The 27,986-nt window shown below is 42.8% G+C and overlaps 2 protein-coding genes across 5 annotated transcripts; both read right to left on the minus strand.

Annotated features, from left to right (window-relative positions):
• Positions 1-276: 276 nt before the first annotated feature.
• LOC111224300 (multiple C2 and transmembrane domain-containing protein 1-like) lies at positions 277-27,072 on the minus strand. Of its 4 annotated transcripts, none has more exons than XM_022748736.1 (22): positions 27,019-27,072; positions 13,855-13,975; positions 13,183-13,325; positions 13,001-13,080; positions 11,279-11,402; positions 10,318-10,362; positions 8,475-8,513; positions 7,680-7,844; positions 7,365-7,495; positions 6,075-6,261; positions 5,895-5,988; positions 5,679-5,781; positions 4,743-4,845; positions 4,360-4,461; positions 3,800-3,874; positions 3,417-3,536; positions 3,184-3,294; positions 2,114-2,167; positions 1,900-2,009; positions 1,079-1,188; positions 884-981; positions 277-386 (listed from the first exon to the last, which is right to left on the minus strand). In XM_022748736.1, exons 2-22 carry the CDS (start codon positions 13,913-13,915, stop codon positions 315-317), a joined length of 2,127 nt encoding a protein of 708 aa, XP_022604457.1. In that variant the 5' UTR covers positions 13,916-13,975; positions 27,019-27,072; the 3' UTR covers positions 277-314. The 4 variants fall into 4 exon arrangements, with proteins under 4 accessions (XP_022604457.1, XP_022604456.1, XP_022604459.1 ...); XM_022748735.1 differs by lacking the exon at positions 27,019-27,072 and adding an exon at positions 14,066-14,142; XM_022748738.1 differs by lacking the exons at positions 8,475-8,513; positions 10,318-10,362.
• Positions 24,217-27,790, minus strand: LOC111224293 (multiple C2 and transmembrane domain-containing protein 1-like). Its single transcript, XM_022748727.1, has 2 exons — positions 27,141-27,790; positions 24,217-24,242 (listed from the first exon to the last, which is right to left on the minus strand). Exons 1-2 carry the CDS (start codon positions 27,574-27,576, stop codon positions 24,217-24,219), a joined length of 462 nt encoding a protein of 153 aa, XP_022604448.1. The 5' UTR covers positions 27,577-27,790.
• Between the last annotated feature and the right edge of the window lie 196 nt (positions 27,791-27,986).

Raw genomic sequence — 27,986 nt, forward strand, 5'->3', positions numbered from 1 at the left:
CCTTTGTAACATACACATGTACATTCGTAACATACATAATCACTACATGTAAGTTCAGGTTTATACTGTGTGTTGTTACAAGAAATAAAAGGGATTAAAAAAAACAGGGACGTCTGTTTTCTCTTTACAAGATTTAGAAAATAAATCGGCGTCTTTTCACAGTAACAAAACAAAACAAACAGAAACATCTCAACCCTTTTCATAATAATCAAAATATACAAGAAATATATAAATAACATAGTTTACATTGTTTACAGTTCAAATGTTTACGGGGGGGGGGGTTCCAGCAGAGAGGAGGACTGATGTTAGAGCGGCTAGCTCGGGTTGGCCCTCTTGCGTTTGTTGGGGCTTTGTCCTGGGTCGACCTTCAGCTCATGATACTGCATCTGCGCACGCACACACACACACACACACACACACACACACGCGCACGCACACAAAAAAATGCAGTTAGCCAGGCAGATGCAAACACAGACAACGCAGACAAACTCTAGTCTCTGACTCAAAACTAGAATTACCGCCTCCTCCACTCAGACTAGTTCAGATAAAATACAAAGCATTTATGTGAAATTTTGTCATAATTGCTGTGTGTGTTTTGGTGGTCAACGTGACCTTGACCTTTGACCTTTAGCCACCAAAATCTAATCAGTTCATCCTTGAGTCCTAGTGAATGTTTGTGCCAATTTTGAAGAAGATCCGTCAAGGTGTTACTGAGATATCATGTCCACGAGAATGAGACAGACGGATGTGCGGACGGACGGACAACCTGAAAACAATATGGCGGCTCTGACTGTCGCCAGCGCGGAGGAATAAATACAGTTTCATCTACAGCCTTTTAAACTGTTATGACCATGTTTCCTTTCAGCAGGATGACGTCACCCACCACTTGAACATCAGAGGGAACTCTGGACAGGAAGTCAAGGAGCTCATTGTTGTCGATCATGTACGGGTCGCGGAGCTTCTTGGTGAATTTATTCACACCTGCAGAAAAAATAAGAAAACACATTTTTGAGTGTGTGTGGATGATTATTCTCTGTATCTGTGAAGGAATGTTGGTGTGAATGGATCCAGGACTCACCCCATGCCAGCACAAGGTATCTGAGAGGTATGAGGTAGAGAAGAAGCGTGGCCAAACATAAGGCAGTGATCGCCAGCCAGCTGAGGAAAGGCACTGTCCAGTTCACGGTGCTGCAGCAGAAGAAGAACAGCACACACAGAGAAAACGTGACATCTCTGTGCCGTATGAAGGGCTAGTTCACAGCTGTGTGCTACGACAGAAGAAGAACATGCGATCCAAACACTCGCTCCATCTTCTAACTACAGTCACCACCTCACAGCTGTATCCCTCCGCCAGCCAGCCGAGTGTCAGGAACTATAATCACAGTCTCTCCATCCTGAGTCACAGCACTGAATAACCAGAGGTGTTTTAGCAGAACATTATGATGTCACAGTGAAGTTGACCTTTGACCTTATGGATATAAAATTTAATCACTTTGTTTTATCTTCATAGACATTTGAGTTAAATTGTGTCATAGTTACTGTGACAGAAGTTATCAAAGCATTCCTGATATATTGTATTCACAAGAATGTGAGCTAATCACGACCTTGACCTTTGACCTTTGACCTTTGCCCAACAAAATGTAAACCAGTTTCATTCTTGAGTCTTAGTGAACATTTGTACTGAATGTGAAGAAGTTCCTTCAAGGTGTTACTGAGATATCGCGTTTACAAGGCACAAACCGTGTTTTGTGAGGTCACCACGACCTTGACCTTTGACCTTTGACATTTGACCACCAAAATGTTATCAGTTCATCCCTCAGTTCTAGTGAATGTTTGTGCCAAATATGAAGAAGATCCGTCGCAGCATTACTGAGATATGGCGTCCACTGTGATACTCACTTCTTTATCCTCTCTCCGTACGACGCCACCTCGTCCAGAGCGTTCTGCACGCTGATGAACACGTCCTGGATGGCGTACAGTTTATCCATGAAGCCCTTGTGCTCCGAGTCCTGGCGGGAACGAGAGGACAGATCAGTGTTTTCTCCACACATGAACACATATACAACACTTATACAACACATGTACATATACAGCTGTTTTATAACAACTCTACCTTGTCGTCTTTATCGTCCTCTTCATCCTCCCATTCAAACATGGCCTCCATCGACTGCAGCAGGAAAAGAAGCAGGAAACATTTTCTTAAATAATCTGGAGGATAAAATACATTTTCTGGAAATATCTGTATACAGTCTATAGTCTTTAGTTTTGCAGGTCTGTGCTGCCCTCTGCTGGACACCGAGGTGCAGCACACCTCTTCACTTAATTCTCTGGACTGTGATTTCATGAATGAATTAATGAAAAACTATTCATCCAGTTATCAAAGACAAAAAGCTAAATAATAATAATTTATTTACAACGCAGTAAATGCCTGTTTCAAAACATATAAATACATACTTGAAAACATTGTGTGATGTATTTCACTTTACTTCTTTGTAAGATTTTTTAAAGGCATTTTGAATCTTCCATATACAACAACCATCTATGAAGGATGAAAAATGACATAAGTATAAATGAATAAATAAATGAATGAACATCAAAATAAATGATTAAATACATAAATAAATGCAAAGACATTTTGGTAATTAAATAAAAGGCTATTTCTGTATTTTTACATTTATTTATTTATGCATCTCTACTCACTGCATAAATCTTGAAATGCATAAATAGATAAATAAATAAATAAATAAAATGTAAATAAATAAATGTAAAAATAAATAAATGTAGAAATGCATAAATAAATAAATAAATAAATGTAAAAATAAACAAATAATGTAAAATGTCATGTAAAAATACAGAAATAGCATTTTTTTATTACCAAAATGTTTTTATTGCGCATTTATTTATGTATTTAATTATTTATTTCGGCATATATTGATTGATTGATTGATTGATTGATTGACTGATTGATTGATTGATTGATTGATATATTTACACTAATGTCATTTTTCATTTGTCATAACCATCGGCCCAAATGAATCAATGCCATCTTGAGTTAAACGTGTTAATGGTATGTACAGATGTATCTGATGTTTTCTTCTCTATCTCTGCTGTGACAACTGTAAATGTAAATTAAACTATGATACAATTAATAAATAAAAAATAAAGAGACAGCACGTTTCTCACCATGTCGGCTGTATCCCTGCTCGAGGAGAAGAAGTAGTTCCAGACCAGCAGCAGCAGCAACGCCAGCGGCAGCATGTAGAGCTCGAAGTTCCACACCACCACCACAAACAGCTGAGAGGAAGGAGGGAAAGTCAACGAGACGTGACAGAGGGCGAACATCATCTCACACTTATGACTTTCTGTTTCCTAATTACAAGAAAAGATCTGATATCAGCATCAGCGTGTTGTCGTACCACGAAGGAGATGATGCTCCTCTGCGCAGACTCCCATTCGAAGCAGCTGTTGATGTACGTCCCGTAGCTGATCAGGACCATGATGCACCTCTTCACGCGGTTGAAATTCTGGTGCAGCAGCTGAAAGACACAAAATGCGACGAGGTGTTTCTGTTATTTTACACTGATAGATGGAGATGTTTTATATTTTTCTTATTGTCAACAACAACAGTGACATGAAGCAGAACCAGGAGAATTTAAACAATAAAAACAAGTTATTACAATACAACCACTTTTTCATTATTACGTCAAGTCACTGCTGTGTAGTTAACGGTCTCTAAATCATCACTAGTTTAGTCTCATCATCATAACATCATAATAAATAATAACACATGTGAACAAACCTGTTTGGAGACCTTTGGTTCCTCCTCGATATATTTCTGTTCTGCAGGAACCACCGTCCTGAGAGCGGCTTTGACCTGCAGAGACAAACACGCTGTCAGAGCAGATCCAATCATCAATCATTTATCATGTCTGCTCATGTGCACTGACGAACACTGTCAGTAAAGGTCAAGTCAAAATCACAGTTTAAGTAAATATACAGAAAAATATATCAAAGTATCAGAAGTAAAAATACTGGTTCAGCAGAAAAATGTCTTTTTATTTTATCTTTTATCTTTAATGTTTTCTGAGGATAGTGTTCTGTATGTTTTTTATGTTTTCTATAAATGGATTTAGAGTTGGGAATTTCCTGGTAAGATTCTTTTTACCAATTTTAATTTACAAATTTAATTTTAATATCTGGAGAGAAAACATGTTGCAGGTCCTTGTGTCTCTTCCTCCAATAGACAGTCCCAGAGAATATGGCAGTGCTTTGTGTTTTGATTTCCACAGTTTACACTTTATTTTCAGTGGCTGGAAACTGAAACACTTGTGTAAATGTACTGTCCGGCCCGATACTCACAGTGTTGTAGATGACGTCCACCTCCAGGTAGATGACTCCTTTGGTCGGACCCGTCAGATCCTTGTTTTTCAACAGGTAGCCTTTCTGCTCGCCGTTACGGATCTGACACAGACGACACAAGGTCGGTGTTTCACACACTTACAGAATAATTGAACACAGTCTGGGAGATTTTTAATCATTGTGAACAAAAACAATCGTGGATCATGAAAGGACATGAATCAAAATGCTTGTGGTAAGTGCAGGTAAAGTCACTTCCTCATGATATGACACAGTTTATTTATTTATAAGACGTTTGAAATGACCTTTAACCCCAGCAGTGGATACTTTAATGTGTCTGTGTAGGATGAACTTCCTGTGATTAACGAACCCGTCTTCACACTCACATGTAATAAGGGGATGGCGACTTTTCCCAGGAAGTCGGCGCTCCTGTCTCTGTCCTCATCAAACACCGTGACCTCCAACACGGAGTGGACGTCCTTCAAGTTACTGCAGAGAAGACACGGACAACACGAAGACGAGATAATGACTCAGACTGATCAGCTGACGTCCGGGAAAAATAGTCTTTGTAAAATCTGTCCTACATTTAAAATCACAGCTGGAGCCCAGCGAAGGAGCCTTAAAGGGCCAGTCCACTGATTTAGTGTCACGCTGTTTTAAAGCTCCATATTTTCTTCTTCTTCTGTGTTTTATTTGAAGTGTTGATCCATCAGAAGATATAAAAACCATCTCAGTGTAGTTTTACATCTCCTCTCTCAGGCTTCTCTCTGGAGCTCTAGTAACAACAGGTCGGTGAGCCAATCAGAAGAGAGGAGGCTCTGAGCCTCTCTTCTGATTGGCTGACTGTTTTCTGAGTGATCCAATAAAAATATAGCAGATTTCAGGTAAAAACACTCAGAGAAACCAAATCCTGCAAGGTTTGGATGGTGGGTCCAGGTGGGCGGGGCTTGGTGACTGCTTTGTTGTGACATCACAAAGTTCCAGAAGTCCTGACGGCTGGTTTTAAGGCTCAGTTTCTGAATACAGGCTGTGTGCATTTCTCTGTGGACTGAGGCTTTGATACTTTCACAGTATTAATATAGAAGCTAGAGCTGATCTATAATCACACTACACATGGACACAGACCTTTACACTGGAGGAGCTTTAAAGTTGAGAGACACAGGTTGATGAATGAACCAAGAATTTGGTCTAAATTCCAATAAACAAATTCAGTTTTTTGAACCTTTTAAAATACACTTATTCTAAAAAGTTTTTATTTTGGGCACACTGTGTTTTAAAAATGTGTTTGTGTAATAACAGGTTAATAAAACGCTGTAACTCACAAGGTGAAGGCTTTGTTCCACTCTGGACTGAGGTTCTTGTAAACAGTGTGTGTCTGTAGTCTGTCGTTGTTCAGCTCCAGCACACAGAAAGGATCGCTCTTACCTGAGGACACAACGGGGTTAATGAGCAGAATACTGAACGCCGTATTCACAGCTGCTGTATGAAATAATAAATAAATCAATGAATATATCTTTAAAAATCAGATTTTTTTTTACCATTTACATCAGCAGCCATGAGTCCCTCTGCTCTCATCACCTTCACCTGCACCATGCCCACGTCTTTTAAATTAGAGAACGACTTCAACACACCCTGGAGGAGGAACGAGTATTTTTCAAATGGATGTTCCACCTGAACTAACCTTTAATTTATTCATTTTATTAATTGGTGCCGCTCACGTATCGTTTGAGTATCTCCCTGCGCTCCTGCGGGTCGTCCAGCGGCGTGACGGACAGGTCGGCGATGGAGACGTGGGCCGAGGCGGTCAGCGTGACCAGCAGCACCAGCACGCCCCGGGACTCCTCCAGCGGCAGCTCCAGGTGATGGGTCTGCTCTTTGGCCAGAGGGGAGAGGTCAAGCTGGCAGCTGGGCGACAAACACAGACACACAGTGATGTCATGAACTACACATTTAATCTGACATGTCGACGTCTGTTTGAACATTTCAAAACTTATTATGTCATAATTTAATTCAGTCTCATCTGTAGAACTAACTGATGAAAAGCAAATATGAAACATCAAGAGACAAGATGAAGAAGATGAGAAAAGTTTTACAGCTTTAATATAGTTCATCAGAGTTGGAGAAGAAGTGATGGAAACCATGCATCATCATTTTAAATGATGATGCATATTAAAAGACGTCTTAAGAGAAAATAATTACAGAAATTTTAACCGATAATTGGAAAATGATAATTTTTACATTTTTTATGTAGAATTTGTATCATGTGGTAAAATACATACAGAAATTTAGCATTTGACAATTTATTTCTTCAATTCTTTACACTACCTGCAATTTAACACACATTTCAGCCAAATAAATAAATAACCTGCTAACACACAATATATATGAACCTTGTGTTTAGAGAACATGGTGAATTTAAAAATCCCCTGCAAAAACACATGAACTCTTTCAGTCCAGTTCAGACTGAGGTGGTGGTGCAGCTTCACCCCCTGGTGGCCGAAATGAGAATTACAAAATAAAACCCTGATAGTGATCATTAGGACTTCCTGTTTGAAAGTGATACAGATCAGTTCAAAGACACAAACAGACGACGTCTCTGTCAGACTGAGGTCGTATTATTATTATTATTAGAGTATTAGAGCCACACTGACGGAAAAAAACCAAAATATTGAGTATTAAGTCAAAATATTACAGAATTAAAGTCGTAATTTTGAGAATAAAATCCTAATATTTCAAGAAAAAAGTTGTAATATTATGAAAATGAAGTGGTAGTTTTAGGTTCTGTTTTGTTTTCGAGGGGATTTTTCAGAAGCTTTAAAATGAGGCACATGGAGCATCCTGTGAAGGTCTTTATGTCTCTAAATGTTGTCACCTATTTCTTGAAATATCATGACTTTATTCTCATAATTTCAGATTATTTACCTCTCACCTGTCTGTGCCTGGGGGCACGTCACCTACAGACTAACATTAGTGGGCGGAGCTCTAACAAAGGAGACCAGCTGACTGACCGTCCGATGAAGTCGTCCCTCCTCCCGGTGTCTCTGTCCCACACTGTGATCTCCAACACTCCTCCTGTCTCCTCATACAGGTGAAGGTCAAACTGCTCCCTCCACTGAGGACTCAGGGTCTTTGGCACAGTCTGACCAACACACACACACACACACACACACACACACACACACACACACACACACACACACACACACACACACAAAGGTTAAATTTTACTTGAAAAAATAATAACAATGATATCACTGCCCACCATCAGAGAGGTCAAAGGTCAGGGGTCAGGGGTCAGAGGTCAGAGGTCAGGGCGGACAAACCTTGCTCCTGTACTTCTGGTGTCCCAGTCTGAACTTGGCGTAGGGGTCACTCAGGCCGTTGGGGTCCATGGGGATCAGGTTCCGACCTTCGATCAGCGCGATGCTGACGATCCCTCGCCACAGCTGCGACTTCCGATGCAGCTCTGAGAGACGTAATGACTGCTGCTGCTGGTCCACACAGACAGACACACACACACACACACACACACACACACACACCAACACACACACACACACACACTGAATTTCTGTCACATGACAGGAAATGAGACGGCGTGCAGGGCCCTGTTCTTCTTACGTCAGTGCGACTTGAATGATTTTATTTCAGATCGTCAGGTTTGGTTTTTGTTTGTTTGTTTACTTGTTTCTTTGGGATTTGGTGACAAAGAAAAAACTAAATATCAAATATGAAATCAATCCTCCAGCTGAGTTTGAAAACGTTAGCTGGATCATTTTAGCCTGATAACATCATGTTAGCCTGGATTGAAGCTTAAAGAACAGAGCCCTGGTTTGAGGCAGTGATGGAGATGACAACAACAACAACAACAACAACAACAACAACAACAACAACAACAACAACAATCTGAATTTAATGAGCTGAAAACAACACGTCAGATCAGATCTATTGCAACACCATTAAAAAAGAACAAAAAAAACCGACGGTCACATGACGCTCCGAAATAAAACACGATAAACGAAACAGCCACAACATGAAGGTGTCTGACTGCACACACACAGACGACCATGATGATGATGATGATGATGATGAGGATGATGGTGATGATGAGGATTTACCTTAGTGGATCGTTTCCAGGACCTCCTCAGCAGCATAGTCTGAACATACATTAAAATACATTATTTCAACTGACTCCTGAAGGGCGGGAAAACACTAGAGCTTCAACTAGAGGCTGCAGAGGGATTCATTTGTAGCCACTAGGGGGAGCTACAGCGCAGGTTCACGTCTTACTACAAGGAGCTGGAACAAGTGATGAAGAGGAGGAGCAGCTCCATGAATAAAGCTTCTGAAAACAGACTGAATATTCATCGTTACGGCCTGTGATCATTAGATTTAATTGGACTCTAATTAATGAAACGAGCTCTCCGTCTTCGTTTTCTCTTTGTTTTTTTTATAATTGACTTCCTCACATCTTTCCTCCTCCTCTCCTCAGTCTCCCTCCATCTCTCTGTGTCTCCTCCTCTGGAGCTGCAGCTCAGACTGAGACTCTCTCTCTCTATGATTCATTATAAACTGAATAAAACATGAAGCAGAGACTCAGTGTCTCGAGGAGATAGAGATCATAAACTGTGATCACAACAGAGCACATTTACATCAAAACAAAAAATACTACTTCATGTTTAAAGCTGCTTTGATCAATATCTTTGATAAAAACATATATTATAAAACATCTAACTTACAAGCCTCCTTACTCCTGAAAGGGGAGGAGCTTGACATTGTAAAAATTAGGCAACGTCTCACAGTTAATGCTGCCAGGACGTTTTTACACTCACACATCTAGTGTTGTTTCACCAGCTGCTCATCATTGCAATTTACTGGAAAAAATATCTAAACATGCTTGTTTTATGAGTAAGGTTGTGTATGGACTCAAGTGGATTCATTAAAGAGGGCGACCACTAGAGGGCGCCGTGAGGTGAACCACGTTTGGACAAAGTAAATGTGTCCTACATGTCCCACCTTTAAGACACATCTCAGACATCTGTGATCACTTTTAACTCAGTCTGCAGCGAAAAGTATTTGTCTTTTAATCTGTGTATTTCATATTTGTAGTAGTTTGTTGTTAATTCTAATGGTTTTTGTTTTATGTTTCCTGCCCACGGATGACGGATGTAAATTAGCATTTTTGCTAAAAATCCGGCTTGTTTACATTGAGTACTTTGCACTGATGTTCATAAACATGCAGTGATCATATCAAATAAACAAATAAATAAATAAGCAACCTGCAGACGAACAAGGTGGAGCATTTAGCAGCTAAAGAAGAGGTGGAGGAGACCAAACACAGAGCTCAAAGTAGATTCATCAGATTCAATTTGTTTTTGTTTTTTTATGTGACCTGTTTAAAATATTCACTACAACTTTAAAAGGACATAATCATGTTAAGAATGGAGGTAGAGCTGGAAAGTGATTAGCCTAGCTTAGCATAAAGACTGGAAGCAGCCTCTAAATCTCTAAATATAACTCCCAAATCGTCATTCCTCCATTTCTGTTTGTGCACAGATTAAACAAACAAGCAGCAGCATGTTCATTTATCAGCTTCAGAGCTGCTGGACCTTTGGATGGAGCCACGCTAACTGTTTCCTCTTGCTCCCTGGCTTTATGCTAAGCTAGGCTAGGAAAATGCTGCAACAAATCATCTTTATTTTAATCATGAGAGCTGCACACAGAAGATCAAACCAAAAGCCAACAACATGAAAAGCAGGAAACGAACTACAACTACACATTGAAGATTAACTGGAACTATATCAATCATACGACTGTGTGCAGAGCAGCCTGATGAATGAGGCTCTGCCCATTAGACGGTAATAAATCTGCTCTCTGGGGAAAAAGCTCCTCAGACTAAGAGGTAAAATGGGAGAGAGTGAGTCAGGAAGTCACTAAGAGGCTAATCACCGCTACACTCACTTTATTCACATACGGCTTCCAGCGATACGTCTTAACCTCCCTCTGCTGCAGGAAACACACCGACACCACAGAGATCATTAACTGCACAATCGTCACAAACACTTTGCTCTTACACAACATGTGTGAACCGTAACTTCTTCTCCTCCACATGTCCGAGCTAAATATTCTTCTTCTTTTTACTCCGTTACAGTTTAACTGGTTACTTTACAAATTAAGATTTTAAATAGAAAACACAAAAAAGATCTTTCAAACACGTTCACGCAGCCCCAGCTCGAACCGGACGTGACCTCACGCAGATTAATGTGCTTCATCAATTCTATTTTTATAAAGTTAAACTTGGAGAGATTTAATATTCACACATTTAATATTTCACAGATCTGGGGGAAAAAAAATGCATTTTCTCATTATAACACTTTAGACATAAGAATAATCTGCAGAAAGATCTAAAATTAAATCAATTTATATCTTTAAAGAATGTGGTGGATGAGACATGCGCTTGTTTTTCTTCAGAGGCCATTGCTGTCGTGTCGTATACGTGGGACTTTATGTTTTATGCTCTATTTTAATCTGTGGTGAGTTTGTGCAGCTGCTATCTTGGTCAAGTTGTTCTTGTAAAAGGTTTTTTTCTATGAGACTTCCTGGTAAAATAAAGTAGAAAAAAATTAAAAAAAACAAAAAAATATAGATGTTGAATGTGATCTGTTTTCAGATCCCTTTATGTTTTGGCCTTGTCCTAAACTGTGCAATCTTTTAATCTCTATCTTCAGCCACACAACTGGAGTCAAATACATAGTTACAGGTTTTCTGACACGTCACACACACGTTCATATTTCCACAAATGGATTTTAAAAATTCAGCAAATTTATTAAAAGGGAAAATTGGAAAAAACCGTGTGACTCAGAAAGAGAGATTGTGTTGTGGGGGAGGGGAGGGGGTGTGACGCGATCATCAGTGCACGTACCGTGGAGTCTCGCCGCTCCTCCACGGGACTGTGTTTAGGCGTCAGGGTGACGGCGAACTCCAGGGAGCCCAGGTCCTGCTCAGGGTGATGAGGGTCCTGCAGCACCAGGGTGACAGGTATCGTCCTGGAAACACACACAGGTGTGAACACAGATCACAGATGAGGAGATCGACAGCACTCTGACATCACGGCGTTCTGTATGGAGCTAAGACGGTTAGCTTAGCTTAGCATAAAGGCTGGAAACAGCGGTGCTTCGGGCTAAATGCTAACATGCTCATAACGACTAATATTTTAAAGATATGATGTTTACTATGTCCATCATTAGTTTAGCATGTTAGCATGTTAGCATTTGATAATAATTAGCACTAATCACAAAGAACATTAGGTCGTTAGCTTTGCAGGTATCTGGTCAGAAACTAGAGCTGCACGATAAGCAAAAACAAATATCGTGATTTCAGTTGGAACAGTTGTTTTTATTCAATTTTCACTGAAAAAAATATTAAAATAATGATGAAGTGATTTTTGTTGGTTCTTGTACCAAACGTTAATGTTTCCTTCACGTCTGGAGAATATGATTTGAAGATCAGAGCGTCTCTGCAGCATCACAACACTGATGGTGCTGACAATGCACAACAATGTGACACATTTTACCTTCATCAAAACAATCGCAGCTCCTGTGATTTGGATATTGATCTTGGCCATATTTTGATTTCTGTTATATTTCGATTAATTGTGCAGCTCTATCAGAGAGTGTTAAAATTTTAATCTGAACCAACACGGTGAACCGACCGGCGAGCACACCCACGTTTGTTTCCACCCCTGAAGCATCAGCTGATTAAACCTGCAGCTGCAGAGCTCCGTACTAAAGACACTGTGTCTCTTTTTGTTTGATCTGTTCACAAGCAGAAGTGTAAAAACAACAGTTGGTGGTTTTACTGGGAGCTACATGCTGGAAGTGTCTCGTCTGAAGTTGCCGAGCTTCGTGTGTGTTCTGTGTCATGTTTTTCACACCTGGTATTAGGTGACCTTCTCCAGTGACTTCCTGCTTCGTATGTAAACAAACAGGTAAGTTTTGTTGTGTTTAGCCAGTCAGACGGACAATGTGTTGACAATGTGTTTCTGTGTGTGTGTGTTAAAGAGGAAGAGAGTGACACGGAGAACTTGAGCCAATTGTTGCTCGACAGTGAAATAAAGTTTTATCCATTTGAAAGAGTAAAATATTTTGGGTTCATTGTGTTGGGTCGAATCAGACTGAGACAGAGGACGTCAGTAGCTAATGAAGTGTGACCCCATGTGGTCCAGACCGCCTCCGAATGTGGTCTGAGTGATCGGATCTCAGACGCGTCCTCAGTGCGACTCGGGTGCGTTCACACCTGGACTTGGAGCTGCCCGCTGGTGATTGGATCACCTGAGGCAGATGTTAATACCAGGTCTGAACAGGGATGCTCCAGAAGTGGTAACATGAGACGGTGGCGGGGCCCGTGACCGTCTTGAGCCGCCACGAAACCATCGGCAGGGTGTCCACAGATCAGCGCATCACCGCCACGCTGCAGCAGAACTGAGTCTGTTTCTGTGACACATTCAGGGACCGATCACAGAAACATCATGGAACTGAAAAAGGGTTGTTTCTGGTTTTGTTTCCAAAGGGGGACATCCAACCTGGTGGGTCACAAAACTGATACCAAACAGTGGCATGAATGTCATTAACGTGACACACTGTACCTCTGCTGCTCCAGAGACTCCAGGTAAAGGTAAGCTGAACCCATGAAGTCGTCCTGAAGACCGAAGTCATAATCAAACACCTGCAGAGGAGCGGGAAAAGAAAACTCCACTGACTCTTCTGTTTGTTAAGAAGAAGAAAAGCAGTGTGTGTGTGTGTGTGTGTGTGTGTGTGTGTGTTTTACCTTTACATACAGAGGTTCACTCAGACTATCTACGATCAGACTGGTCTTCTCGTCCCACACCGGGTTGAGGTTTTTGTGGATGGTTTTGCTCCTGAAAACTTCTTTACCGGCCAGTTTGAACTTGACGTACGGATCACTGCTGCCTGAACACACAAAGTCAAACTGTCACACGTCCATAAAAACAAGAACGGAAAAGACAACGGTATCACTTTACCCTCATGAAGGATTTATAAATGCCTTATAATTTGGTTATTAATTAGAAACACGTTGATGCAGCTCACTATTTGGCAAGATCGAGTTAATGCTTACGACTCATTAATCTGACTGATGAGTTTCTACCATTTATAACTGGTAAAAGGAGCCTGTTAGTAACTGACTGATAAATGTTGATGTGTTTCACACTTTATAATAAGACTCCCTTCGATCAGTTCTAAAAGTCCTACAGAGGAGAACAACCAGCAAAAGAGCATCTCCAGTTTAATATCCACTGTGCAGAACAATCTCATGGCATGAATCATAATATATATAAATTATAATACACACAAACATGTGGAGAAGCAGCTACAAACTCTACAAACAGGCTAATTAATAAACTAGTTATAAACCATTCATTAATCCTCGTTAGGTCTGATTGTAAAGTGGAACCAAGAGAAGTAACCATGGTGACCGTACCTCCTCTGTCCCGTACGGCCAGGTTGTGGCCTCTCTTGAGTTCGACCTCCAGCTTGTACATCCCTGAGCTGGGGGCGGGTCGCTCGGCGGTGACCCCCGAGGAGCAGGGAGCAGAGATGCCCTGTCAGGAAAAAAAAAGACATGATGCTTTAATTGACGAAACAACAACCTGCACTCCGTCACGCCGTCCTCCCTCTCTCGGAGAACTCACCAACATTTAAATAAAAGTGGTTTAAATCCGTTCGCCTCCTCGCCTGCAGCTCAGTCTGACTCGACTGTTTAATTCGGCTCGCTCTCTCGTCCCAGGAGTGAGCGCTGACAGGAAATTACACGAGAGCAGCTTCCTCTCCTCTGTCCACAGTTTTGTCGAGCTGATTTTTTTCTCTCCATTGTAAAACTCTCACCGCCGCTGCAGCAGCAACACTTGCACAAACTGAACACACACACAACAGACACATGTGACCACACACTGATTCTTTACCTGTTCCAGATGTTAGAGATGCTGCTCTGACACCTGCCTCATCAACATCAACCACACCTGGATGCTTTTATACACGCCTGTAACTTCTGCCTCATTTATAACTTTAAAAACCACAGATATCTGACTGAGCAGCACAAGTCTGTTTGACTCAAAACCACAAAGACTCAAAACCACAAAGACACAAGGTTTCTAAAGCTTCTTCTTCTGTGTTTTATTTGAAGTGTTGATCCATCAGAAGATATAAAAACCATCTCAGTGTAGTTTTACATCTCCTCTCTCAGGCTTCTCTCTGGAGCTCTAGTAACAACAGGTCGGTGAGCCAATCAGAAGAGAGGAGGCTCTGAGCCTCTCTTCTGATTGGCTGACTGTTTTCTGAGTGATCCAATAAAAATACAGCAGATTTCAGGTAATCTGAAACAATTAGAAATGGACACAAAACATCTATAAAGAGATGAAAAATGTCCAACAACATCTACACAGTGATGATGAGGAAGGATTGGATAAGACTGGATCACCTGCGTCACATCTGTCAGAGCTTCAGTGTGAGTGTAAACATCTGTGTTGATCACACATCTGTCAGAGAGCAGGAGAAGCGCTCAGCATCCTGTCACACACACACACACACACACACACACACACTTACACTGATCAATACTTCTATACTGTGATAACACAAAGCGGCCTCAGCTCAGTGTGTGTGTGTGTGTGTGTGTGTGTGTGTGTGTGTGTGTGTTACAGCTCAGGCGCCTGGAGATTGATCACCTGAACTCACTTTATCAACAGGTACATTAATGATCATCAGGAATTTTGTTGGACTGATTCTTCAGTTTCTTTTCTGTCTGAAGTTGAAGTCACAATCGTGACAAACCTGTCGAATCAGCTGTTTCCAATACAAATGAACTGTGTTGTGATTCACCTCAATTCTTCGTTGTTTCAGTTCTGATGCTGAATTAAACTTTTCTGAGGTTTTTCTCTACAAATCATTTTTTTCTCCGTGTCAGACGAATTATTTGACATTTAGGGAATTTGTTTATTTACTGAAGCTATTTGTTGAAATGTTGGTTAAACACAGGCAGCTGTTAAATCAATAAATACATAAATAAATAAAACTTTAAAGTTAAAATAAAATAAAAAGTGATCCCTCGAGCCAGACCAGACCCAGATCCATCTGCCAGACCAGACCCAGATCCATCTGCCAGACCAGACCCTCAGACACCGCTGAGTTAATATGTTGTGTTTTATAAGTTTAATGTCACACATTCATCAGAAACTGTAGCTCAGAGCGCCTCCGCCAGTTAACTCTGGATTTAATCCCAGACACATGAAATAATCTACAGAGCACTTTAAAAATACATCATTTTATAAATTCTTCATATTTTATAAAACAAGATTTTAAACCTTCAGAAAACAGAATGTAATTGTTTTAACTGACGACACTGTGTTTTATAATCTTATATGTTTAAAATTTTCCTTGTGTGTTATTTTTATTACAATTTTGTAATTTTATTGTTTGTTATCTAAATTGTATTTAAATTCTTTATCTGTCCATGAATTGTTCTTATGTTTTTTAACGTACGTAATATATTTGTTAATGTACATGTATATTTAATGTATATCTCAATGGGATTCACCTGAACAAATGAAGGTTAAATCACTGTCACATGAACGTAAAAAGTAACAGAACTTGTAAATACTAAAGTATTTATTTATAAAATAAACGGTGACTGAGTAAATCTACTTCCTGACTCTCCGTCTGTAATAACAACAGATTGATTTGTGTTTATGGACCAGAGATGAAACAAACCACCGTCGTCCAGCAGCTGGTTCATGTGTCAAAGCCGTCGTGACATGAGAAAAAGAAATGAAGCAAATAATCGTTAATGATCAGACCGAGGTCGGTTTCTTCCTCTCTCTCCCTCGTCTCACCTCCAATCACCTCCATTCAACGTTTCCCGCTCAAACTGACCACATGCATGAATCTGGTGTAAACACACAGTATCGCCTCTCTCACAGCTCAGCCGAGGCCGTCGAGAAATCGGTTATGATGAAACACACGCTCGCTTCCTGAGGCTTCCTGAGGCGAAGTGTGTTCTGCTCAGGCATTTCACAAGCTGCAGGAAACATGAAGCGAGTGAGACGGTCCCGTGTGAGGAGAGCGGAGGAAGCGTTATGCAGCCTCCGCCCTCAGGTGGAGGCTCTGAGCTGTGGGGTTAGTCCAGTTCAGACAGCGTGATGTTAAATAAGGAGATAACAGGCTGAGGAGGAGAGGATGAGGTGTACCAGGTCAACGTTACATGGCTGAAAACACCTGCATATTATCACCGGAGAAAGCTGCTTTCACTGACGTGTTAGCAAACAGCTGATTATCTAATCATCCAGTAAATCGAGTAAATCGTGTAAAGGTCAGTGTTTCCCGCTCTTTTAGCTCCGTGTTTGGTCTCCACCGACTCCTCGAGGAAACATCTGGTTCTTTACTCTTTCATCATCTGGTCCATTGTTAATGTTAATGTTTTGATTAGTTCGTCTTTAAACGTCCCGTATTGTTTAAAGTGAGATTTTTTTTTTTTATTCCCCCGCGGCGGCGACAGTCACAGCCGCCATTTTGTTTTCAGGTTGTCCATTCGTCCGTCCGCCCGTCCCATTCCCGTGGACACGATATCTCAGCAACGCCGCGACGGAACTTTTTCATATTTGGAAGAAACGTTCACTTGGACTCAAAGGGTGAACTGATTAGATTTTGGTGGCCAAAGGTCAAAGGTCAAAAGTCAAGATCAAGATGACCTCACATGACATGATTTTGACCTTGTGAACACAATATCTCGAGAACTCCTCAAGGGAACTTCCTTCAGATTTGTCACAAATAGTCACCTGGACTCAAGCATGAACTGATTGGATTTTGGTGGCCAAAGGTCAAAGGTCAAGGTCACGGTAACCTAACAAAACGTGGTTTTGGCCGTGTGAACGCGACCGTCCGTTCATCATGCTCAGCTGTTTTACACGTGTCGTCTTATACAGTAAAGTATAGATGCACCACGTTTTAGTCGTTCTGCATTTCGCCAAAGAAAATAAATCCTGACAACAGTCGTGCGAAAGATAAAAGGAGGAAATACGTGACATGAAGTTTCACATTGCCTCTCATCACAACAGTTGAGGTTGATTTTACGGCGGCGTCCTGGCCCAGCAGCAGCGTGTCAGCGGGGGGGGGGGGGGGGGGGGGCAGCCAAAAACAGCCACAAACCACTCGGACCAAAGCTGAGTCAGGGAGTCTCCATCAGAGTGACCAGATCTAACAAGCTGCTTACGGAGGATTAACTGTCGTGCGGCTGTAAATCAGGAAGCAAAGCAGCGAGCTGAGAATAGCTTCAGATCACGTACAATCCCATCACTTATTTTAGGAGTGTGTGTGTGTGTGTGTGTGTGTGCATTTGTTTTTACACACTCTGCGCTCATGCAGCCAAAGCTTTAGTCCTTTTTCAGGCTGCAGCGCTCTGTAACACACACAGTGACACGAGCTCCAACAAATCCAATAGAGTGATACCTCCTCTCTCTAACTGATCACTTTCATGGCATCAATAGCTTAAGATGATCAGTTTTGAACCAGTGTTCGGGTCACGTGGCTCATGAAAGTGGATTTAGTAGCTACAGCTGTTTTTTTCGACGTGTCAGACACATGTTCAATCAACTTTTGGATCAATATAAGTATCAGATCAGATTTGTTGGGACACAGATATTTCACTCAAAACCACAAATGTCAAAATCAGAGTCACCAAAGATTCATCCTCTGGGAACCAGGAATATCTGAGACAGAGCTCATGACAAACTCTGGACTGAAGTCATCACATCGTCATGATAAAACTTAACGACCTAATTCATCCAAAGAGTCTAACAATCATAAAAAGTCCATTTATTTTAATGTAGTTCGAACGAGGGAGACGTTGGATTTTATGAGCCCAGTCTGGGTTGATGCGTCTGCATGGTTTTTATGACATCACAAAGAAGGAGTAGTATCATAAAGGTGGGGGGGGGCGTATCAGACGGATTTATACCTCCAGAACGCTCAATCCTACATTTCCCACATCACAACTCAACAGCACCTTACGTTAGACCCAACCTACCAGGTAAACACCCAGAGGCCATATTCATAACAGATCTTATTTTAGCTCCAGGAGTCTTTGTAAATGAAGAACAAACATTTCATTCACCGTCATCTGTGACAGCGACTCCTGCAAAACATGTCAGAAGCTGGAACCAGCAGATGTTTGTTTCCACTTGAAAAACGACTGATAATCAAAAATTCATTTTCTTCCAAACGACTAATCAATGAATCAACAGGCGCCGTGTCTGTCAGGAGGCACATAAGTGGAGATGGAGGCTGGGGAGACATCAGTGAAACCCATAAGAAGAGCTGAGCACACGCACACATTTATCTCCTTCCTGTCAACAGCAGCGCCCTCCACAACACGATGGTCAAACCTCAAGGGCCCATTAACATCAATACTGCTGCCAATACAGACAGCGCGGATCAATACATTAAATAAAAGCTCCCAGCAGAGTCAGAAAAGCTCACGCACAGAGAATCTGCAAAGGAAGTGAAATCTCACACTTTTTCTCCTGCAAATGAACATGTGAACTGTGGCCGGCTGCAGACGTGACAGTCGCACTGACTTTATAATCATCACAGAGGGTCAATACGAGCTCAAAGGGCCCACAGGAAACACATGTGGTGAACACACCCAGGGGCACCAGAGAGCACCACTCACACAGAGCTGTGGTTTGGACACGGCAGCGCAAACAGAGAGTCCCTGCGGAGCAACGAGAGTCGACGTCGACGACTTCAAAGTTGCTGCTGCTGCTGCTGCTGCAGCTGCAAAACTGATCTCACCGTTTCCTGTTGATCAGAACGTGGAGCCGTCCGCCTCCTGCAGAGCTGTGAACACAACACACTGATGCAGCACTGAGTGAACAGAAGCTACACATGACTCAGCAGGTGTTTCAGTCACATACAGTGGACATCGGTGCTAATTTTAGCTAAGCTTCCCCTTTGTAAGTGAAAGCTGTTCGATCTCGTCCAGCTTCTACTTTTGTTTTTATTTTGATTATTTCACATGAGTAGAGAAGGAAGGAATCCTTAAAAATAAAACATGAACGCAGAATCTCCTCCCCTCTAACGTCTCTCTGCAAAAACAAAACAAAGGCACTTTTTTGCTTTCAAAAAATAAACAACATTAACGAGAATGAATGGGCATTTCTTTATATCATGACATATTCATAATAAATATTTTAGACTTAAAGTCCAATAATGTGATGTAGAAATTTCTTACCCACCAACTAAACTACATACAGACAATGAAAGTCTTTTCTTTTGACCTCACTACATGAGTATCAGGGATATTACTGTGTTATATTACTGAATTCTGACAGCGGTAACATACGCTAAGTATTTATTGAACACGTCTTATTTCCTGTCGTTTATTGTGAACTCTTCCTATTATTTAAACTCTCAAATTTTCATTGTGTTTGACGACAGCACGGACATAAAATCCTTCACATTGTGTAAAACAGGAAATGATATGGGGCTGGGTTACACTGCAGTATCCAGGTCAGTGGGTTCTTAATGAAGTCATGGAGGTCTTTACCCAGGGTGTGTTGAAGGGGGGGGGGGGCTGTTGTCAGCCTGAGCACCAAAGGAAATAAAAGAAAGTTTTCAACACAAAATAAATGTGCGCTAAGGAAATCTCTCCAGATACAAACAAGTTTTCAGCTTTTTATTTAAGTGGCATGTGTCAGGGTTTTAAAAAAGTCAATCGATTCACAATCTAAATTTCCTGAACTATTTCTATCCGATCATTGACTGAATGTTGTAAAGGGACCAATGTCTTAAATCACTCGTGGTTCACGGCTAATATCATGTGAACTCAAGACAAGACAACGCAACCAAACTCAGACAGTGCAACCAAATACAGAGGAGGGAAAGAAAGAAAAGGTTTGTAGACTTTAGAGTCAGAGGCTCATCACTGAAGGCCCTCAAATGTCAGTCAGCTGTTACCTTGAGAAACACTCTCTCAGAGACTTGAAGTGGGACAAACCTGAAGACAAGCTGAAAGCAACAAAGACAGATGAAGACCGTCCTCACCGACCTGCACAGATGTTTGAGCGTGCGACGGTCAGGAACAGAAACCTTTACGGCTGAGAAAACACATCAAACATAAATCATAGCGAACCACTGCTCAGTAACCACCGGAGCTCTGGAGGCCCGGTGGACTGAACCCACAGAGGAAATACCTGTTTAAATACCTGACAGGAGAGACCATGAACAATGCTGGTTATTCTGCTTCTCAGTTTATGTCATTATAATCCTCCCAAAACCCAACAACACAACACACGAGTCTGACCCTGATCACCGTCTGGGTCATCGCTCAAACACAGAAGAGAGTTGACCCGGTCAGATCTGACCCGCTGAGAGAGCCGGAGGGAAATCCATACATCAATCAATCAGGTCGCACTAGTACTGTATATCACATTTAATTCATCTTTTACAGACACAGTCTCCATCTCTTCTGTGGATCTGACGTTAAACCATTTTTATCATCCAGAATCTCATTTCACCGTTTGGTACGACAGACTTTTGTTTTCACTGGAGTTGCAACGATCAGCTGACTGATCAATTAGTTTAGCTTAGCTGTCTTAGATTAGCTTCTCTAGTGTGAGGACCTGACACTTTTTCCAATCTTACAGTTTCCTACAGTGAATCTCTGGACAAGAATACAAGAAGCTATCTCAGGAGGAATCATCAATGTTCGCTGGTAACAGGAAGTGTTGAGGATTCCTCACTTCTGCACATGTAAAGAAATGAAACACGGGATGATGATGGTGATGACGAAGATGAAGATGAGCTCACCGACAGCAGCCGTCCACACGTGGAGGCGAGGGAAAACGAGTCATCGCAAGAGCCACCGCGAAGTAACCCCCGGATCGCTAGACGGGTCTCTGCCACCGGGGCCTCGCTCAGAAAGAGATCCAGGGTCGAGCAGGACGCAAGGGGAGGTGTTACAGACCAGGTGAGGCGGTGGGAGGTGGAGAAAGGGGAGTAGGGGAAGTTCTTAAATATATAGCGGCTAGGTGGGAGACATCGCAGAGGGAGAGACACCGAGGATCGAGTCCAGATGAACCGAAGGACGAACTCCTGTAACCTCAGAGAGTATCTCCACAGAGAGGGAGCAGGTGTGGGACTGTCGCTGTTCCAAGATGAATGAAAGGAGGAGGAACAGGTGAGGAGGAGGGAGGAAGAGGAGGAGCCGAGCTGGTTGGCTCGACGTTAATCCTCCTCCAGAGGAGTAAGCCTGACTGACAGAGGGTACTAGAGGGTAAGCTGAGAGGACACAGACGCTCAGGTCACAGACAGATTTAAGGCCAGTTCAGTTTCCTAAAATACAGAAGAGTCTCTTTCATGCTGAGTATCAAATGAGAGGTTAGCTTAGCTTAGCATAAAGACGAGGGCTGGGCTGAAAAAAACACAATTCTCCGATTCTAATCGATCTGACACTCAGGGCTGCGTTCATCCCACATTACAGAGCGCTGGCTAGCCCCAGCTAGCGTTAGCTGTTTGTTTGTCATGGGCCTAGACGTGACGACAGCAAATACCCCGTACCGTCAGTGGGAGGAGCTATTTTAGGTGTTCCTGGTACCAGAAGTAAAATTCCCATTTATTTTTCCCATAGAAAATATGTTGGATCAACATAAAACTCTTTAATAACAACTGCCTTACAAAATATCTGGTTCTTTGATAAATCAAACGTAAAAGTTTGTGTACACAAATGTTTCAGGGAACTACGACTCCCAGCGTGCATTTCAGCAAGAATCATCCGGCACAAGCTAAAGACTGTGCTGCTGAGAAAACTTATTTTACTTCACTTTTCATATTTGGGTCATTGTGGATGAATTCAGCAGCTCTGGCATCAACTTCTTCTCTTCAGCTGATATCAAGAAGCATTTTGAAATCGCTACCGCTGTGATTCCCGCCTCTGACTGGCTTCTTCTCCATGGCAACGGCAGCTGAGGCTCATGGGTGTTGTATTATTTAGACCTGTCCCCCGAAGCCAGAGCGACAGATGAAATATGACTTTCTCAGAAACAAGGGGGGAAATATTAAAGGGGGGAAAAACATGAAAACTCAACATGATAGAGAGAGAGAGAGAGAGAGAGTGACACACACACACACACACACACACACACACACAGAAAGACAAACAGAGTCTTTGCCTTAAAGCACATGAGCAGTTTGTTTTCCTTTAATCAGCCGCTCGTCACGGTGGAAAATCAATAAGTGATAAGTCACACATACACGCTCATAGACACAGTTCTTACAGCCGCTGTTCAATAACGTCTGTTCAGTGTGTGAACTAATGACTCACGAGTCTCGTTCTCTGTCCTCCTATCAGACGCGCTGGTGTTGAGAGGCAGCTGAATGCAGCAGCTCTGCCGCTAACTCTGTCTCCGTTACACCTGAGCGCAGGTCGGTGCAGGTAGAGACACACGGCTGCTCACGTCCCAGAGGAACACAACACTTTCTCCAGGCAAGGAACGCTCCGTTATCTCTCGTCTGCTCTTATCACCAGAGAAAAAGAAAACAGCTGACACAGAGTCTGATCTGCATGTGAAGACTCTACAGGATCTCTTGATGTTCCCTGTGATCCTGCTATTGTCGCTGCAAGAAAGAAAATCTTTACACCGCGACTATCAGACACTCGTCAAAGTCAATTCCTCTAATTTAATTCTTATAATCTCCCGGACGTTCAGGCCATTCCCACGTTTCCTGGCCGGGGGCCCATCTCTGCGTAGGCGTCCTGAATACTTCCCCGCTCGCAGTAAATCGCTCTTGGTGAGGAACTTTATCAGTGAAGCCTCTTCAAACCTGAAGACTCTGCACCACCTCCCCACCTCCATCCCCACCTCCATCCCCACCTCCATCCCCACCTCCATCCCCACCTCCTCATTACACTTGGAAACCTGCAGGTCGCACTTCCAAACGAGGCGTCGCCATCACGGGGTTTATTTTTAACCCGTTTCCACACGTCTGAAATCCTCAGAGACTCTTCGTCTTCACTCTACAGGAACTTCACACAAGTGTGATCAGATTTAGGACGAGCTCGGCACTGAACGTACCTGCATCATCCAATCGCTCACTCACTGTCAGGCTGCTCATTGATCAGCAGATCAATGCCAGACACAATGCTAAACTCCATCTACTGTCCAGTGTGTTCTGCAGACTGATCGTCAACAAATACACTTTATATATACATGCCACATTAATATCGTGACATTAGCTCCCATCGTTTAACTCAGAACTTCATTGAGTTGTTCATTAAGATGGATAATTAGTGTTAACACCTTCATTACCGCTGTAGCTTTTCCCTGGAGGTGCAGATACAGATTTCCGAAAAGGCTAGCCTCCTCTGAACCCTATTAAGTCACTCTTTAACTGTTATGCTATAATTAATCATCATTGTTGATGATTAATTAGTTTATGATTAATTAATCATCATTGTTGATGATTAATTAGTGCAAACAGCTTCATCTTTGTTGGTAATTTTGCCGAAACCAAAGTACTTCTACCACAGACTGATAGAAGCTCTGCAGTCGTTGCTACCTCATTAGCACGACCTCACACGCTGCTGTCCTCGTCCACTTGTATTGATGAGCTCAGTTTACTGGTCGCTCAGTGCGGCAGCAACTACTTGTGCTCTTAAAGTTCTGAACAGGTGATTACAGTTTGAATATTTTATTCCCAAGTTTGAAGAACTGTTTGAACTTCTAATAACAAGCAGTATGTTGGTTAAAGCGCTCACGTTCTCACCCGGGGTTCAATCCCCATCAGGATTTGGTCACTCCTTCTCGGTGGTTGGGGCACCTGCACAAAAGCTAAAAGAGGAAGCACGTGGCTGTCCTCACCCACCCCCATCGCTCCACAAAAAGAACAATAAAACACTGTTACTTCCTCTGCAGGAGACATGTCTCTGTCCAGACTTCCTTCATGACTTCAAACCTTTCCTCTACAGAAGCTGTTAGCTCATCCTCTGCTCTGGTAACTTTTCTCTTTCTAAAACCGTCTTCACTCGATTTCAGTGCCTGTGACCTTTTGTGGTTTCAGATCAACATGATGAATAGGTGGATGCTGAGGACTTTAATGTGTTGTCTCAGGCTCAATAAAGATCGCTTTATTGAAAAAGCTCCCGCCCTGTTCAGGTTCTAATGAGAACCTCTACGTCCGTCCGTATCGACCGTCGTCGTCACAGACCGTCTGCATTGCTGTAGCAGGAAAAGAATGAATGGACGATGGTTCTGGTCCACAGCACTCTTTAGGTTTCAGGGTAAGTTTACTGGTTAAATACTGAGGTTGGGTTTTCAGAGTCTTAGAGGCTTATTGTTGTTTTCCGCTTGTTCGTACGTCCCATTCTCCTGAACATGATTTCTCCGTAACGCTGTGACGGAAATTCTTCAAATTTGGCACAAACATTCACTTTGACTCAAAGACGAACTGATTAGATTTTGGAGGTCAAAGGTTAAGATCAGCGTGACCTCCCAAAACATTTTATAGCCATTACTCAAAACTTTTTCACACAAATGGTTCATATTTCACACGACTCTGGATAAACAGGGATGTAACCTGAAACTAGAGGCAACCACCAGGAGGTGGATTCTAGCTTTTTTCCAAATTATTATTATTATTAACATATAAACTTGAAGTAAACTCCTCTGTTTCTTCCATCTGTGCACCAGGCTCCTGGCACTGTGCGTGTAAATGAGATGCAGCCATTACTAGTAACACGTGTGCTCCTGGGGTCGTCCCGTCTTCCACATTAAAGGTGTGAACAGCTCCACCAGTCCCTCTGTATACTGCACAGACTGTCAGTGACAAACAGCCTCCACAATAAAACAAGACGACTTTGGTAACAAATTACACCACGTGAATGCTGAGAAAGACAATCCTATAACCCTACTGGTTAACCAGTATAACAGTATAACCTTCAATCCTCTGAGCAGGAAGATACTATTCAACCACCGTCTGTCTCAGTGTAACACCTCCTCTGCTTCCCCTCTCTCATCTCCACTACATCACTGTCTTAGCAACACCTTTACCTGTGGATATTGCTGATTTAATCTAAGGCTCCTTCCTGCCCCCCCCCCCCCCCCCCCCCCCCCCCCCCCCCCCCCCCCCCGGTAACTTGACCCTACGGCGAGTTACACTGCAAGGCCTCCAGAGAAAATTACGTTTTGTTTCTACCCCCTTCGATCACCTTGTTATTCTGTCTGACCTGTATTTCCATACCGGGGACCATCCCCTTTCTTTCCTCAAGTGTATAACTATCCCCCTGCCCTTCAGTCGGTGTCAGCACCGTATCCTGGGATACCAATAAACTCACATCACTGCATCAAACTTGGCATTAAGGACTTGAGTGAATTTTCTTCAGTGATGCACTATTACATACCACATTAGTACAGAGTGGAACTGGGGCATAATGTTATTATCTGTCTTTTCTGCCTCGGCCACCGCTCCTAATTTAACGCCTCCTGTAGCTGTTATTGTGAAATAAAAACGCATTTCCTACTGCACCTCCTTTCTGGTCGGGTCTTCAGTACGTGACGAGTGTGTGTAACTTGTGTTTTCTGTTGGATTAAACACAGTCTGCAGGGCTGGGGGGGGGGGGGGGGTTTACTTTAGTGAGTTGTTGGTTTAGTGAGTTTACTTGTTTTCTGTGCAGGTCATGCGCCCAGCGGTTAGGATTACAGGCATCTGCATCTATCCTTCAACAACAAGTTTTTCTATACTGTGTTTATGTACACAGTTAATGTTGAAAATGTGTCAGACGTTGCTTCAACAGAGTTCAGAGGCTGCAGTTTGCGCTGCTGTTGATCTGGATCATGTTACACTGACAGGGCGGAGCTGGGCAAAGAGATTGGGCATTCTCCATGCTCCAAGTCACTCCTCCACCTCCAACTACCTCCAACTACCTCCGTCCCCCAGGAAAGATTACATACTGGATCAATACTGGACTTGTTTTAGCTCCAGTTTTGTGCTTTGTTTCGAAATCGAAATGGTTCAATTTTCCCTTTAATGTTTCATAGTTTTCTCACTTTTGGCTCCTACTGAACCCCCTCTGTCTCAAGCACTAAAGCTTTTTGTTTTCTAGTATACAGCCACTGTGGGCCGGGTCAGACCTGCTGCTGCTGCTGTGACCCTGTAAAATACTAATTGGGTCTTTAAAGTCATTTACTGAGTGAAAGTGAGAGGTCTCTTTCTTTTATGTCGCTGTAAACTGAATATCTTTGGGTTTTTGGACTGTTGGTTGGACACAACATGAATACATCACATTGCAATTTAAGAGACTGGCGGATATATGGGTCACTAACTGCTGACTTAGGGTGTCCAGACTTTGCTACAGGGGTTGGATTTACTTCTTTTAACTTTAAAAATCATCAAAATATGAAATCAATCTATCTATCTATCTATCTATCAATCTATCTATCTATCTTTACCCAGGATACACACTGAGGCCATGTCTGCAACAAACGAAACTTGCCTAAATAAGTCTCCTAACATCCACTAACCTGTGATCTCTCTCTTTCTCTGCAGACAGATGTTATGTTAAAAGGCCAAACCACCATATTTGACAGGTAAAGCTCACCGGCTGCTCATCTTTGCTCTCCAGCTGTGGTTCTGCTGCTGCTGCAGCTGTTGCCGCTTCGCCCACGCCGCCGCTGCTGCCGCCGCTGCTGCTGCTGCCGCCGCCGCCGCCGCTGCTGCTGCCCGGTGGCTCGGCCAGCTTCTCCAGGCACGCAGACCCCAGCGAGGAGCTCTTATGGTGGGACTGTACCAGCTGAGCCACGGTGGGTTTGTTCGGGCTGGAAGTCTTGTACTTGGAGGACGACTGCAGCTTCTCCCGGCCGAGTCCGGAGCCGCTCCCCGCCGCTTTGCCGCAGAGATGAGCCTCCTTCGCCTCCACATCTACCTGAGAGGAGAAGAGCAGGTCGGGCTGTGAGGAGGAGATCACCCGGTCCAGGACGACGTTCTCCTTCCGCTTCATCTTCTTGAACATCCACATGCCCCGCTCCTTCTTGTCCTCCGGGTCTCTGGCGCCCAGCTTGGGGCTGAGCAGCGGCTTGGCTTTGGCTTGGAACTGTTTCCACATCGTGTTCTGTTGGGACGCGCAGCTCTCATTCTCGTCCCCGTCGCTCCGCTCCATTCCCGCCTCTGCTCGGAGCTCGGCCGGGCTCTCACGCCGATGCACGGGCTACTGATCCGCTACTGAAAACACTTACGCAATTTCCCCCATTCAGCTGCATCACACCATGAAAAGCACGTTAAAAACACAAACACTGGTCACGTATTTCGACTGCACCGCTGCCAGTCGGGGTCGTCCTGCCCCCCTCTGCTCGGAAATATTTACCACCAAGCAGCGACAGCAGGGCCGGACTTCAGCTTTTAAGGAGCCACAACACGAGACTGAGTCCCACCCCACCCCAAAAAAAATACTTTGAAGTGCTGCCAAAATGGTGTCAACTCTAACTCTCAAACTAGTGCAGAAATTGTAATAACTTTGTTTCAGGTCACCAGATTTCTGAAATGAAAACTGGGGATGTTTCCAGTTTGAAA

This window comes from Seriola dumerili, unplaced genomic scaffold (assembly GCF_002260705.1).
Source record: "Seriola dumerili isolate Sdu_G_001 unplaced genomic scaffold, Sdu_1.0 BDQW01000128.1, whole genome shotgun sequence".
Lineage (NCBI taxonomy): Eukaryota > Metazoa > Chordata > Actinopteri > Carangiformes > Carangidae > Seriola > Seriola dumerili.